This window comes from Dama dama, chromosome 18 (assembly GCF_033118175.1).
Source record: "Dama dama isolate Ldn47 chromosome 18, ASM3311817v1, whole genome shotgun sequence".
Lineage (NCBI taxonomy): Eukaryota > Metazoa > Chordata > Mammalia > Artiodactyla > Cervidae > Dama > Dama dama.
The window spans coordinates 62616205-62632180 of NC_083698.1; the positions used below are offsets into that span (position 1 = coordinate 62616205).

General features: G+C 52.9%; 1 protein-coding gene across 2 annotated transcripts in view; it reads left to right on the plus strand.

Annotated features, from left to right (window-relative positions):
* Positions 1–1592: 1592 nt before the first annotated feature.
* Positions 1593–15976, plus strand: part of CRHR2 (corticotropin releasing hormone receptor 2) — a 43704-nt gene continuing 29320 nt past the window's right edge. For both annotated transcript variants that reach the window (XM_061166360.1, XM_061166361.1), the window contains exons 1-2: positions 1593–1685; positions 11393–11483. In XM_061166360.1, coding sequence (XP_061022343.1) covers positions 1593–1685; positions 11393–11483 — 184 coding nt within the window. The remainder of the gene's footprint in view (positions 1686–11392; positions 11484–15976) is intronic.

Sequence of the window (15976 nt, forward strand, 5' to 3'; positions counted from 1 at the left end):
AGGGCTACCTAGAGGAAGAGGGTAGAGGAGGGGAGGACCTGAGGGACAGAAAAGTGTCCCAGGCAGAGGCCAGAGTGAACACAAAGGGTCTAAGTTTCATGAACTTGGGCTGCACCCTCCCAGGAAAGCTCAGTGCCTCACTAATCACATTCCTCAAATGCTTTCCCCTCAGATCCTAACAACATTGGAACTGCTGCTTAAGCTTTCCAACTCTGCACACCAGGCCCACCTGTGTGGACAGTTCCAGAGGCTGCTGCAAGGGCTCCCAGAGAACCGGCCTCACCTCCAGCCCCAGTCTGGACCTGTCCCCATTTGAGGGCAGCATCACTCAGCCCTGCATGGTATCAGGATCCCTGTGAAATCTACTGAAATGTGTCAATGCCTGGGCCCCATCCCAACCTATAAAAGCAGAAACTCTGGGCGGGGCCTGGCATCGCTGCATTTATTGTCCTTGTTCTGTTCTTTTAATATAGTTTTTAGCTTTTTACTTCGAATTTACAGAATACTTGGAAGAATGATCCAAAGAATACACATGTAGTTGCCCACATTTCCCAATTATTTACATTTTGCCTCATTTGGTATATTGTTCTCTTTATCAGAGTGTATGTGTGTGCATACACATTTTGCCTCATTGTGCATACACATTTTGCCTCATTTGGTATATTGTTCTCTTTATCAGAGTGTATATGTGTGCATGTGTATGTGTATTTCTGAAGCATCTGAAAATAAGTTTGAGATATGGTGCCCCTGTAGCCCTAAATATTACTCAATAAGAACAAGACTCCACAGTGCAGTCATCAAAATCAGCAAGTTGAACATTGATACAGAGCTATTATTCAATTTGGCCTCCACATAGGAATTTCAATTGTCCCAATAGGCATAGTGTTAGTCTCTCATCATGTCAGACTCTTTGTGACCCCATGGACTGTAGCCCAGGAGTGTCCAGTGTCCATGGAATTCTCCAGGCAAGAATACTGGGGTGGGTTGCCTTTCCCTTCTCCAGGGGAATCTTCCCAACCCAAGGGTTGAGCTTGGGTCTCCTCTATTGCAGGCAGACCCTCTACAGTCTGAGCCAACAGGGAAGTCTCCAGTAGGCATGGTGCCTGGTAAAAGCTCCCAGGGACAATTAGAAGATGCCGGCAGGGCTGGAAAACCTGGTGGGGATGTGATCTACCCAGCCTATTCAGTGCTCTGGCCACAACCACCGCCAAGACCCCCTCCTCCCTTTCTCAGTTCCTCTCTCCCCAGAGCAGGGAGCTCCAGCCCTGGCAAAGGTGGCCGGCTGGTGAAAGGCATTAACCCCTTCTCTGGGGGCAGAGTCTGGGCTCTGGCTGCCTAGGCAGAAGCCACTGCCCAGCACCGCTATAAATAACCTGGAGGGGGCGGGCCGTGGGGCGGTGTCCTATGGGCGGGGGAGGCGGGAGATACCCCCCAGTGCCCCGGGCCATACCTTGGCCGCCCCGGCTCGTTGGGGAGGGAGGGGCCCACTCGGCTCTGGCCGGTAGCGGAGGAGGGTGGGAGGCCCGGGCGGCGGCGGGCGGGGCGGGACCGCCGTGCTGGGAGGTGCGCTCCTGTCCGCGGCCGCAGAGGGCATGGGGGGTCCCGCGGGGCCCCCACGCCTCCTCCACATCCCGCACCGTGTCCTCTGTCTGCTCTGCCTCCTTCCGCCACTGCTTAAAGTAAGTGTGGGGTGTGGTGGTGGGGGGCTGTTCTCAGGGTGGGGGTGCTGGGAGCTGGAGCCCCGTGCTCCCCTGATTGCGAGGCGGTGGAGGTCGGGGGTGGGGGGCTCACTGCTTAGTTACTGGGCTTAGTTTCACTCAGCCCTGTTAGGAGATGGATGGAAGAGGTCTTAGGGCTTGGTGGCTGGGACGGAGTTGGGGATCCCTGCATCCGGTGATGGGATGGAGATGTCCTGCCTAAATGAGGGGGAAGGGGAGGGAGATGAAACTCTTAACACCAGCTAGGATGGGACTTAGCAGCCCTTGTGGATGAGCAGAACGTGCAGGGAGACGCCCTAGTGTCTAGGACATGCCCTTTCCTCAGGTCCAGGAATTCCTAGTCTCTGTCCACTTTGTCCCCTCCTCCATGGATCACACTCCCCCTCCCTTGCAGGAGCCTCAAGTCCCTTCCTCACCCTATCCCAGTTCTGGTCCTTCCCCACAAGGGATCCCCAGAGAGCTGTCCCCTGTCTCCTGCAGGCAGGCCGGTCCCCACCCTCAGCTCAGGGCCTGAAACCAGGCAGCCCTCAGTACCAAATGAGCAATGGAGCCGAGGGGGCACCTGGGGGAACCAACCTTGCCAAGCACTTCTCAAAGCCGTGAGTATCCCCCCATGCCCAAAGCTGTGGGTGTGCGCACTGGCCGGAGTCAGGGTCTGCAGGTGGGAACTGGGGGTGTTGAGATGGGGAGGAGCTGCGCAGAAAGAGCTGCCGAAGTGGGGGTGAGGTTGGGAGTGATACCCAGAAATGGATGTGGGAGGAAGTGATCTCTAACTCTTTCCCCATTTTACAGATGGGGAAACTGAGGTTCAGAGAGGGCGGGCCACACTTTTCATGAAGAGCCACGACATTAAAAGGGTTCGAGGCCATGCAGGCCAAGGGTCAGAGCCAGGATGGAGGTCAGGAGGCCTGGTCCCACCCCCATATATCACAGAGGACTCCTTGAGCATCCACTGTCTGTGGCAAAGTGGTTTTCCCGACAGACCTGATCAAATCCCTGCTTTGCTGATTGGTGTGTCACCTTGGGCAGGCTATTCACGTTTCCCCTCAGCTTCCTCCTGGGTAAAATGAGGATGGTTTTGGTGCTTAATGAATAAGGTTGTCATGAGGAATGGTTGTGACTGTGCCTGGCACAGAGTTAGCACTCAGTAAATACTGCTGGGGTTTTGTCCCAGGTACTTGAGATGAAGACATGAGGGGCCCTGCGCTTCCAGGGGGTCTGGTTAGGTGGAAGAGAGGACGGGGCGCCGTGCAAGGTGTGGTCAGTATCCCACTGGGCAGACAGTCCCTGGACCTGCCAGGTCCTTTTAACGACATTGCAGGGAGGGGTGGAGGCTGTGGGGTAGATTCACTACCACCCACAACCGCTCATCCCCACTCCTGATGTCTTGGGCTCTGAACTCTTTTGCCCCCTAGCACTTGTTCCCTGGGTGGGTGCCTTCCAAGGGAGCTGGTGTTAGGACCAGGGTTGCCCTTTGGCCCTGCCCCTCTGGGATCCGTGATGCCAACTGCCTAAGCTGGTTAGATGGAGAGGGTTGCTGATTGCTGTCCGAGACTCCAATGCAGGCAGAGGAGGCTGTGGGAGGTTACCCTGGGTCCCAGGGATGTTAGGACCAGGAACCTCGGAAGCAAGAGTCTGCTCTCCCCTTAGAGTCCACCCAGGCCCTGCCCCTAGCCCCTTGAATGGCCCAAGACTAGAGACTAGTTATCCATCCAAAGTTATCATTGCATAACTGCTAAAGAGCCTGTGGTCTCTCTAGCCCCAAAGAGCAGTCTTCCTTGCTCTGGGTCTTTGTGGTAATGCTATTTATTTCTGGATCCTTTTCCAACTATTCTGAGATTTCTGTTGTCTATGAAAATAGAGTAAGTGACCTGGAGCAGGTGGTAGGGAAGTAAGGGAACCCAGGAGGGACCTGGCTTCCAGCCCTCTCATTAATTCAGTAGTACTTTATTCAACCAGTATTTAAGGAGGATCATGTGTGGTAAAGACACAAGGGTGAAAACATCAGCCTTTACCCTAAGAAGTTGCTAGCCTAGAGCAGACACGAGCAGGAAGAAAACGATGGTGAAGAATTAATTGTGTATTTACTAACTGGCCATGGGAACTGATGGCTCAGTGAGTAAAGAATCGCCTGCAATGCAGGAGACACCAGAGATGCAGGTTCATTCCCTGGGTCAGGGAGATCCCCTGGAGGAGGAAATGGCAACCCACTCCAGCACTCCTGCCTGGAGAATCCCATGGACGGAGGAGCCTGCTGGGCAACAGTCCAAAGGGTCTCAAAGAGTCTGCTATGACAGAGCGGCTAAGCACACACATGGGAGCTAAGAACAAATGTGTGCAGATATAAGAGCCTCTGCCATAACTGGGGGTAGATCTGGCGGGAGGTAGGCAAGAAGGCGGGGGTGGAGATGGAGTGGTCCTAGATAGGCACTGAGAAAAGAGCAAGCTAGAGGGAAGGCTCCAGGGTCCCAAGCCTGAGAAGAGATGGTGTGAGGCTCCAGGGAGCATGGTGGTCGTGGTGGGACCTGATTTCTATCCCTGGGGAACTCAGGGCTCACTGACCTGGGGAGGAGCCTGATCTCACTATTACAACTGTGAAAGTTCCAGCAGGCAGTTGAGTAGTGAGGACACCCTGGGCCAGCCCCCACTGCAAGGGCCTGGAGGAGCCAAGCCTTGACTCTGGTGCTACTGGCTGCCCTCTGAGCCCTTGAGAAGCTACTTTGAAAGCAGTGCTGAAATCATGCAGCCTTCTTGGGCACCAGATGCCATGCCAAGCCCTTTACTAAAACACTGGGAAGGTGGGGACATTTATTTACAGACGGAAATGGAGGTCAAGTAAGGCTAAGGAAGATGGTGCTGGACTCCAAAATCCTTGATTAAAACTGCCTCGCCCCCTGTGGCACACTGGTAAAGAATCTGCCTGCCAATGAGGGAGACACAGGTTCGATCCCTGGGTCAGGAAGAATCCCTGAAGAAGGAAATGACAACCCACTCCAGTATTCCTCCCTGGAGAATCCCATCAATAGAAGATCCTGGCAGGCTACCATCCATGGGGTCGCAAAAAGTCAGACACGATTTAGCGACTAAACAGCAACAACATCGCCCTCTGTGAAAACCCCAAGAGTCTTATCTGGGTTTAGATCCTCAGACATCTGGGCAACAAGACGCTCCCTCAGAACCTCAAAACAACTTTTCTTGCTTCCTGTGGGGTCATCTGTACCAAGAAGAGGGAAAGAGGGAAAACCCAGAGTCCAGAAGCCTGGACCCTCCCTAACCTGCACAGCCCTCCCCAGGACCAAGGCCAGGGGCCAGGACACCCCCGCCTGCCCCCCATACCCAGGGTCTACAGGGTGGGGGTGGGGGAACTCAGGGGCCATTTACCAGAAGTTAATTTATTTAATAACTCTTCCCCCAAATTCAAGTACTCTCTGAGTGGTTTCTAACCTAATCAACTAATTTAGTCTCTCCATTTTTGCCATTTTGTTGATGTTTTAGTATGTTTTTAAAAAACCAATTTGTCTGAGGGCACTGCCCATTTAATTTCATATTCCTAGTCAGTCTCAGATTTGCAGCACTTTATGAATTATGGGACTATTCTGTATTCTCTTAACTGTCATTTTCTACTTCATCTAATTTTAAGCGTTTTTAGGACTCCTCAGTCAGTTTGTCTCAGGTCATTGTATCCAAAATTCTGTTCTTTTAAGATGTCATTTCAAATCTTCCAGAGGGAGGGGTATATTATTCCATAAGCTTATTTTGTTTATTCTCTTTAGCATCTGCACCGGGCTTACCACTTGCTTGATACTGTTCTGAGCCCTGAGACACATTACTGGTTTTAAGCTTCACAATCACCCTGGGGCATAAGACCATCTTGTACCCCCATTTGACAGGTGAGAAAGCTGACACCATTCACGTGGTCAACCGTCTACTGGTAGTAGGGCCAGGATTCAAAGGAGATAGACTGACGGCAGATCCAGTTCTGCTAATGAAAATGTAAGATATTCAGATACCAAAACAATCAGAAAAAGGTGACTCTAGGGCAGCCTGACATTAGATGAGTAGATCATTAAGAGATCATTTGAGGCCTCGTGACCTGTTCTGAGACCGCTCCCTGCAGTTCCTGCCTTCCCTCCTCCCCCACCCTCTGCATCCCTCCCTGCTGGCCCCTCAGACATCCGTGCGCAGAACTCAGGGCGTGACACAGGACAGAAGAGGGACAGAGGTGAGAGGGCACCACGGGCTTTCAGAGACGAGGGAGAACACTTGGCAAGGAGGGGCCTGGAAGTTTCTCCAGGCAAGCTGGTGGGCTGGATGGGAGAGTGGGACATCTTGGGCAGAGGGACCTGCTGGAACATGCAGGGAAGGGAGATCTGGCTGGAAGGCTGCTGTGGACTCCTGGGGTCTCCACTCAGAGGTCTGGGCAGCTGATTTTTTAGAACAGAGCACCTTCCAGAAAGTCTGCCCAGATACTCCAGAAAATAATCACCTACTTCCTTCGTCTGACTGCCAGTCCCTCAGCCTCTGCCTCGGCCAGCCTCAGCTCCAGTATGGCCTCCACTGTGTCTGCTCAGGGCCCAGACTCAGCCTCCTCTCCCCTACCTTTCTGCCCTCGCTTCTGCCCCTCTGTCTCCCTCTATTGTTCCTCTTCTCTCCCCTTTCTTCCCTCTCTCCTCCTTCCTGCCTCCCCTGTCCCCCAGTGACCTCATCTCCTCCTCCTTCCCCGGGACAGGGCCTGAGTTTCTCCTGCCTCTATTCCTAGCTCAGGCTCAATGAAACCAATGAATGAAAGAGAACCCTGGGGAGGACTCCTCCCCCTCCCAGAGGAGTCCTCTCTGACCTTGGGCAGAGAGCGGGGAGGCAGGGTGGGAGCTCACCCGGTTCCCCTCCAGTTACTGGCAGCCTGGCTACAGGACCTGTGGTCCCAAATCTCCCAGGCTTAGACCAGTGGCTAATTTTAGAGGAAGCCTTGTCACCAAGCCAGGAGGGAGCACTAGGCTGGGCCAGACCCCCTGGCTCCAGGGAGGTGGCACCTCTCAAGCCCGCCTGGCCCCTGGGGCACAGGTTCTGCCTGGACAGGGCCCAAGGGTGAAGAAAGAACAGCTGGCATCTTGGCTTCAACCCACTGCCTCTTCCCCCCGCCAGGGCGACTCCTTTGCCCTCGTCTAAGGTGAGAACTTCCAACTCCAGACTCACCAAGGCTGGAACTAGGACCCCAGCCATTCTGAAAGGGAGAATTCAGAAAGAAGGCTGCCTGGCAAGCAGGGAAGCCCCGGAGCCTGAGCTCCCAGAACTGGGGGTCAGGGTGCCACTCTACCTGGTGGAGGGGGCCATGGTCTCATCCACACAGACATTTATTGAGCACCTGCTGTGTGCCAGGCTCTGGACTGGGAACTGTGACCTGGATGTGAGTCAAACAGACACGGGCCCTGAGGTCCGGCAGCCTGTAGCTTCGTGGGGCAGGACTGAGGCGTCAGGACAACTCTCTGCTGCTATAACAGCCAAGAGCTGATCAGTAGAAGCCCAAGGTGTCCCCCACATAAGAGATAAAGAGGTCTTCAGGTGGCTCAGAGTCAGTTCCAGAAAGCCAGACTTCTTGTCTCTCTTGAGCACACCCTGCCCTACTGACTGGGTCTGCCTCCTCTCCTGCCATGACCAGCTGTCTGCCTGAAGCCCCCACTCCAGTGGTGAGAGCAGCTTCTTACTCACCCTGTTTGGAGCCAGGGTCCTCCCAGCATCCGTGGACCACAGGCCTTCACCTTCTTACCCAGCTCTTCCGTGTGTATCTTAACCTACTAGGCCGTCTGTCCAATCCTGCCTCTGCCCCTTATTCACTCATTGTGTGGCCTTGAGCAGTGACTTCACCACTCTGGGCCTCAGTTGCCTGACCTGTAAAATGGGATCATTACAGAGACCTCAGTGGCAATTGTGAGGATTAAATGGGCTTTGCTGAAGCATTCAGAGCTTCATCTAGCACATAGGAAATGCTGACTACACATCAAAGAAGCCTCTTTCCAACCCTCTGCTCTCTTTAAAATTTTATTTATTTTTGGCTGCGTTGGTCTTCATTGCTGGGGTGGGTTTTCTCTAGCTGCAGTGAGCACAGGCTAGGCTCTTGTTACTCTGTGCCGGCTTCTCATCGTGGTGGCTGCTCTTGTTGCAGAGCATGGGTTCTAGGGCAGGCAGGCTTCAGTAGTTGTGGCTTGTGGGCTTAAATGCCCCATAGTATGTGGAATCTTCCTGGGCCAGGGATCGAACCTGTGTCTCCTGCATTGGCAGGCAGATTCTTAACCGCCAGACCACCAGGGAAGTCCCGCCCTCTTAATAACATCCCTAGACCAGAAGCTCGCTGCTTTCTGAGCAGGCCCTCTGCTTCCCTGCCTCTCAGCCTTTGCTTGCCCAACTCTTGCCCCTAGCATTTCTTTCTGCTCCTCTTACCCTTCCTCCTCCCTTGGACTCGATTTCCATACCCAGTTTCTTCACCCAGCATCCATTGAGCACTGCTGAGCAGTGAGCCCAGTGAGGGAGCTACAGATATACTTTCAGGGGCCACTGTCTGTGGAAGGGGGGCTGCAGAGAGCTGAGGGGGAGCTGCACTGGCTGGAGGGTTTGGAAGGTGGAACACAGGGTTTCCAGGAGGTTTTTCTTGAGGAGAAGGGCTTGATCCAGGCCATGGGACTCCCTCTAATGAGGTTTGAACCCTCTATCTCTGAACTCTCTAACTAGACCCCTCCTAGAGTCCATGACAAGGGCTACCATGGAACATGTGTCTTCTATGTGCCAGCTCTTGACATTCAGTGATTTGTTTAATGCACACAAAATCCCAGGGGCCTGTATTATCCTCATTTCAAAGGAGGAGGCCAGGACTCAAGGAAGTTAAATAACTTGGTCAAGGCCACAGCACTGAGGAGCAGCAACCCCAGAGCCCTGAATGTGGGTGTGTTTGCAGTCTGCCGCCTCTGAGAGGTCATCACCCAGCCCATGGGGGTATTTATTCGTGGCTGTGTCTCTGCTCTCCCTGACCCACCGTGTGCTTTCTGAGGGTACCGGTCTCTTCATCCTCGCCCCTGCCCACCTACCTCTCACCACCACCGGCAGCAGCAGCTGTGTCCAAAATAGGCACCTCCAGGGTATGCCGCAGGTTTGAGCTGTGTCAGATCCACCCAACTGGCCCCTTGAAGAGAATGAATGTCGTTGCCAGCTTATTGGACCAGCAAAGAAGGAGAAGGAGTCCAGATCTGGGAGTTATTCCAAACCCTTTCTGATCTGCTCGCCATTTTGCCCACGCTTGAACAGCACACACCGATGCTGAGCGCAGCGGCTGTGCCCCCTGCTTTACTCAGCAAGAAGACTCAGCTGTGGCCTCAGGTCACAGCGCCTGAGACAAGGACACCCCACAAAGCCTGAGTCCCACTGGAGGATGTCCTGCGTCCCTGTCCGTGAGCTTAGCACCACGTGTTCAGACTCCCACCTAACGCTGAACACGAGATGCCTGAGTGACTAGGCCATAGTGTGGCCTTTGGGGGCTTTGAGAGAAGGAGCTTGCATCTAAGATGCAAAATTTGGTCAGTCAGAGTCCACCATTAACGCTGAGTGCCTCTGCATTGAGCATTGCTTCTCCAATGACCTCCAGAGGCTGGCGGCTTCCTCGGAACTCACTCCATCCCCCAAATAAACTGTTACCAGCTGCTTCTCAAACAAAGAGAGGGGGGTTGGAAAGGGGTAATGGGTCAGGCCAAGACCCGCACTTTCCCCAGACCAGCTGAGGGTGGGACACCAGAATAATTCTTGGAGGATCTTGGGACCCAGAGTGTCCCTCCCCAGCCCACCTCACTCCTGGCAGGTGGCTCTCTGGGCAGCTGAGCCTTCCTGATGCCCAAGAAGCTGACATTGGGTAGCTCCTGGCATCCCTGGGATATGTGAACAACAGGACCATGGCTCCCAGTGTCTGTCCTGCAAGCCAAATGGCCAGAGCTCCTGGCCGATGGCTCGGGAAGCTCCTTACAGCACACACACGCTATATGCACATTATTCACATACACAAGCACACACCCTACACAGACATATACATGCCCCGCACACATACCCCTTATGCACACTAACCTCACACACAGGACTTCTGCTCCCCAGCAGTTCCTTCTGCCCTTAGCCCTGTGGAGACAGTTGACAGAACCCAGGGGCAATGAGTGCTTGTAGGTGCTGGCCGTGCCACCCTCACTCTCCCATCTGACCAAGCGGGGTAATTAATTAGGGGTTCCAGGCTGGCGTGGTGAGGGTGAGCGTGTGGCCTCCAGTCCCAGCACAGGAAATGGACTAAGCCTGATGTGAGGAACGTGATGTTGGAGGGCTGTCAGGCTCTGGTCCTGGGAATATTGTAGGGCAAACATTGACCCAGCTGCCAGGGAGGGAGCATCTGATAGGCAGGAGAGAGGGGAGGGGCTGCCCACTACAGGGGCAGTCTTCCTAGAATTGAAATATCAGTGTTGGGGTGGTGCAAAAGTCATCTCATATACACACACACAAGTGCACACACACACACACACTGGTCATAGGACAAGAACAGTGGTGGTCTTGGAAAGAATGGGAAATGATGGTTAGAACTGTAGAGGGCATTGCTTTTGTTCAGTCTCACACCATGCATTTCCCAACCTCTCTGGTTTTTGCACATGTGTTGTTGTCTATCTATGACACTACCCTTACCCTTATGACACCACCTCTATCCCAGCACTACCCTTATCAACTGGGCAAACTCCTACTCAACCTTCAAAGCCCACATCAGTGTGACTTCCTCTGTAAGGCTACCCCGTTCCTTCTAAGCAAATTATAGACACTGTAACAAGTTGGTTATCTATCCATCTTTCCCACCAGAAGATGGTCCCCCTCGAGGACAGAGATAACCACATCTACTTTATCCCTCCAAATCTAGCATTCCCTCATGACTCTTTCAGGAGATGTGATCCTGGGTGGTTTCTGTCTTTTGGATGGGATTGCCATTGTTACAACAACCATATCTGTTCCCAGGCAAGTCTCTACATTGGCACCGTGGTCCCTTCCTTTCCCCCTACTTGTCCTTCTCGCTGCCCCCAACATGCCACTTCTTCCAGGAAGCCTCCCCTGTCTTCCCAAGTTCAAGTTAGGAGTCTCTTCCACATATTAACCTTTGTAATTGCCTGTTTACCTGTGCGACAGTCAAACTATCCACTCTTCTCCCATCTCTTCTGAGCCTCCAAGTCTAGGGGGTCCCTTCCTGACCTGGAACTACTTTGAAGACTCCCACTGTGTCCCCCATCCAGGGCCTGACACACAGTCGGGGTTGTACAGTGTTTGCTGGGGGATTGAAGGGCTGGTGGACACCCCCACTCCAGCTTTGCTAACCAAAGAGCACAGGACATATCCCATCCTGGGGAGGAAACCTTTAAGGGCTGAGGGATGGGCAGAGCATGTTCTTCCCTGGGGCACCAAGCTGCACTAGACCACCTCTAAAGCCTTTCCAGGGTTCCAGGCCTGGCCAGGCTGCTGGTCTGCTCTGTGGGGCCTTGAACTTTCCCTCCTCTTTTTAACTCTGTACGATATAGAGGAATAAGGGACAGGACAGGGCAGGGCAGGGAGCAGCGAGGGGTAGACATATGCTGTCACTGTCTAGCCAGAGCCTGACCTTCATCCCTCTTGTCCTCTAGGTGGGGTCCAGCCAGGCTCCCAGAGACCAGCCCGTGTGGGCACTGCTGGAGCAGTACTGCCACTCCGTCAAGACCCTCGCCAACCTCTCAGGTATGCCAGCCCCTGGCCACCACCTGCAGCAGACCCGGAGAGATGAGGGCGAGCCTCTGGGCCTGGGGGAGAAGCAGGCCAAGCCAGGCTCAGCGGGTGGTAGATGGAGACTGGCTTCCAGGCCTGGGCCTTGGGTCTGTCCTTGGGCAGCCCCCTTCCCCACTGGGGGCACAGGTCACTGATGAAGAAGGGCTTGGCCGGGAGTCCTCCTGTGCCTAAGGAAGTGGCTGGGCTGGCATTCAGGTGCCCAAGAAGGGGGCACCTCCAGCAGAAGGTGTAAAATACATTCCCTGTTGCCGTGGCTACAGGTGTCACCCGGTAAGAACCTGTGAAGTAGCAGCTGGGTCCCTGAGTTCTGACCCCTTAGAGTTTCCTGGCAGCTGATTCAGTCAGGGGCAGCCACTGCAGAAGAGCCCTGGGTCTTCACGGGCTCTGGAAAGATGTCCCCAAAGCTCCGCCCAATGTCCCAGCCTTCTCAGGGCTGCATCCACAGATGCAGCAAGGAAGGAGGAGGGCTGCGGTGTCCCCGGGGTCTGGAGCTACTGCCAGAGCACAAGGATAGACAAGAGTGCTGGCCAGAACTGGGACCCGGCACCAAACGCAGCTCGAGTCGCGCATCAAAGAAGAAAACCCTGTCGTCTGCCCTTCTTACAATGGGGTGGTCAAGAGCTCAGGTGCTGGGGTCAGTCAGACCCGATCCCAGATCTGGATCCCAGCTCCTTCACCTAACAGCCGCGTGACCCTGAACAAGTCACCTGACCCGTCGTATTAATTTGCTCGTTAGGCACTCAGTCGTGTTCGATATTTTGCGACCCCACAGACTATAGTCTGCCAGGCTCCTCTGTCCATGGAATTCTCCAGACAGGAATACTGGAGTGGGTTGCCGTTTCCTTCTGCAGGGGATCTTCCCCATCCAGGGATCAAATCCCGGTCTGCTGCACCGCAGGCAGATTCTTTAGTGTCTGAATCACCAGGGAAGCCCATTAATTTGCTTGGGCTGCTGTAAAAGACCACAGACTGGTTAGTTTAAACAACACAATCACAAGGCCTCCCCTGCTTGACTTGTAATATCATTCATCCAATTTATAAATGGAATATGTAATATATGTATATATTTAATTTGGAAAAAGATATTTTTAAAAACCGAAGAAGACTATTAATGCTCATTATCCCACAACCCAGGAATTTTTTAATGTTTCTATCTGCCAGAAGTTTATCACACCATAGAGTCTCGTGTTTTTTCTTTTTTCTTTTTCCACAAAACCAGGATGATCCTGTGTCTACAGTTCTGTAACCTGCTTTTTCTTCTTGTAACTCAGAGTGAACATTTCCCTGTGTCATTAATTATTCATCCACCACATTGCTGGTGGTGCTGCCTAGCAGCCGCCGTGGGGATGCATCATCCCTCATTAACCATGCCCCTGCAGTGGGCGGTACTGGTTGTTAGGATGCCCTTGAACTTCAGGAATAGTTTCTCTGGTCCCCACATGATAGGTATCTCCTTTTAGGCGTCCACCAATTGAGAAAATGCATATTGACTAACCTAAAGCTCAGAAACAAGTAAAACCAAACAACCTATTGTTTAGACGTATGTACGTGTGATAAAACTGAAAAAACTAAGAGCAAAGGAATGATAAATGCAACATTCAAAAGAATGTTCCCTCTGAGGAAGGAGTATATAGATAAATTTGTAAGTGATTTGTAATGATCTGGTTTTGGACTGGGCAATAGATCATTATATGTGCTACTACATACAAACTTCCATAAAAGAAAAGACTAAAATAAAATAAAATTGGGCCATGTATAGGCTAATGATGACAAAGGGTCATGAATCAAAGACTATGATCAATTAAGTTGCATGACCCTAAGGTCCAAATAAAGAAAAAACACACATAATCACAAGAGACTTCAAGCAGGCTTTAAATGGATTATTTCTGTTTTTTCATCACAGAGGAATTTAATAGAGCATATACTGTAAGTTGTAAGGCATATTATTTTTTCAGTCCATAGGCAATGTAAGGGTCCAAATGGAATCAAGGATGCCTTGGAAATAACTCCCTAATCCAACACACACACACAAACATACACACACACATACACACACTCGCGCACACACACCTGGACTGATCATATGTGAAGAGACCCTTGGATCTCAGGAGACAGGGCTGCTGCCAAAGCACCCATTCCTTCAGTGGTGATTTGCGGAGCACAAGCATGAAGCACTCTGATGGGTGCTGGGGACTGGTTAGTGAACATGACCAGCCCTGCCTTCCACAACAGAAAAGCCAATACCCTTGATGTGATACAGGCTAGCCCCCATCAGACTGAGGCATGAAGAGCCACCCACCCCAGATAAGACAAAGGAGGTGGGGGCTAAGCTGAACATTAGAAGGGCGGGTGGGAGTCAGCTGGGTTAACTGGAATAGAGCGGTAAGGGCATTCCCGGCAGAGGGAACAGCACCTATGAAGGTGTGGAGGTAGAGAATGCTCCAAGGGAATGGCGAGTGGACCCCAAGGGCATCTCAAGTTAAGCAAAAGGAGAGGATGGGGAATAGACAATCATGAAGAGTGCTGTTTGCGGTGCTAAAGAGCTGGGCTTCGTCCCAAGGGCAATGGAGAGCTGCTCTTGCAAGAAGAAGTCACACAATCTTAGAAAAATCACTTCCTCTGCCCAGTGGAGGAGGCAGGGAGCCCAGTCCGGCTGCTGTGGAGAGGAGGATGGCCTGGGAGGGGTTGGAGGGGGAAATTCCTTTTCCTCCTCTGGGCCTCCATTTGGCCATCTGTAAATGAGAGTGTGGGGCTGGACAGTTGCCAGGGACCCTTCCTGCTCCACAGCCTGGTCCCATGGCTCCACTTGAAGACACCAGGCCATCTCCCGTGTGCCAAGGTGGAGTGAGGTAGGATGGGGAAGGAGTGTCTGGCCTGGCCTGGGGCACTAACCCCAGTGCTACAGGGAAAGAGTGGGGCATCTTCTGGCCTCTCCCAAGTCTCATGCCCTCAGCAGCCCCACTGTAACCACAGTGAACCCCCACAGCCTGTCCCAGTTCTGTATACTCTTCAGCCCGACTGAGCACAGCCCCTCAGACATGCAAAGACAGGCTGTCCCCTTAAATCCTGGTTTCTAGCGGATATCTGATGGGTGGTGGGATGAGTGAGAGAAAGTGTGTACTCTGCAGACCCATGACTGTGTGAGATGCCGTGTGTGTTTCCATTATGCTCTGCATGCCTGCCCGGTGTCAGCTGAACCCTGGAGCACCTGGACTGCCACTGCAGCTGCCATCAGAGGTGGGCCAGAGGTACCTGCCCCGACGCTGCCCATGACACACAGGTGTCTCCCCCAGCACCTGTCACACTTCCCTATAACTTATTTGCAACCTGTCCCACCAGCCCCAGGGGCATACAGACTGTCCCGAATACCTCTGCCCCAGTGCCTGGCCTGGGAGCTCACCTCATCCCAGGGACCTCCCACCCACCTCTGCTTCCTTAGCTAGCAAAAAGGCCCAAACTTTAATGGTAGTTGGATTTCATCTAGGTGAGGAAAGTTTTTGCTCTTTACAATTTCTTACTCATTTACTTATTTGCAAACACTAAAATGAGCTGTAAAATCCATTTGTTCCAAAGTTGCTCCTCTTTTCATTTTCCTCTCTGTCACATCTAGAATAACAGACAATCATGCTAGTGATAATAAACTCCACAGTGAAATGCCACTGCATTCTGGAGGCCAGGGGACCTTGGGTCTGTGGGCCTGTGCTCAGGTCCCAACTGTCCCATCAAGATGCAGAATGGCCTTTAACTCTGCCCCTAAAATGCTCACTTCCCAGAGGAATGTTTATCCCATGCGCTCTCCAGTTAAGAGCAGTCTAGGTCACCCAGACCAACTTTCCATCCTGCATGTGAGACGTTAAGTCCTTGGCCTCTGGTCACTGGGCACTCACCTCCCCCTGAGACAGCTGCTTTTCCTACACGGTAGCTCTGGTGATGAACAGGTTAATAACTTTAGCTTGGGCTCTCCTTTCCCTCTGTGCTGGGATCAGTGTGTGGAGCACCCTCCTTTGTGCATGAATGAGACTACTTCCCAATGAAGAAATGGGCTGATGCTGCCAGCCACAGTCTAGCCTGTGGGGGACACTGGGCAGCAGGGCTTGGTCTGGGACCCGGGCCGAGTCTCAGCCTGGCACTGGTGACAGGACTCTGCCTAGGGTTGGGGTTGGGACCCAACTGATCCTCGCCTGCTCCTGGCACTGGTTATTAGGGACAGTAAGGGACCTCTGCCTCTGCAGCTGCCCAGAGCTGAGCCAAGGGCTCTGTCCATTTAAAAGGCAGAGGGTAGACCTGGCTGGCTGGTCTGCACCTCGTACCTGCCAATCAGCTGGCCCCAGACAGAGTCCCGTGCTTGCTCTCTGGCTCTGCCTGGGCAATGAGAACAGCATTAATATGGAGGCTGGTGAGATGGGAGCACACAAACCCAGCCCAGTCTGCCTCTCCCCTCGCCC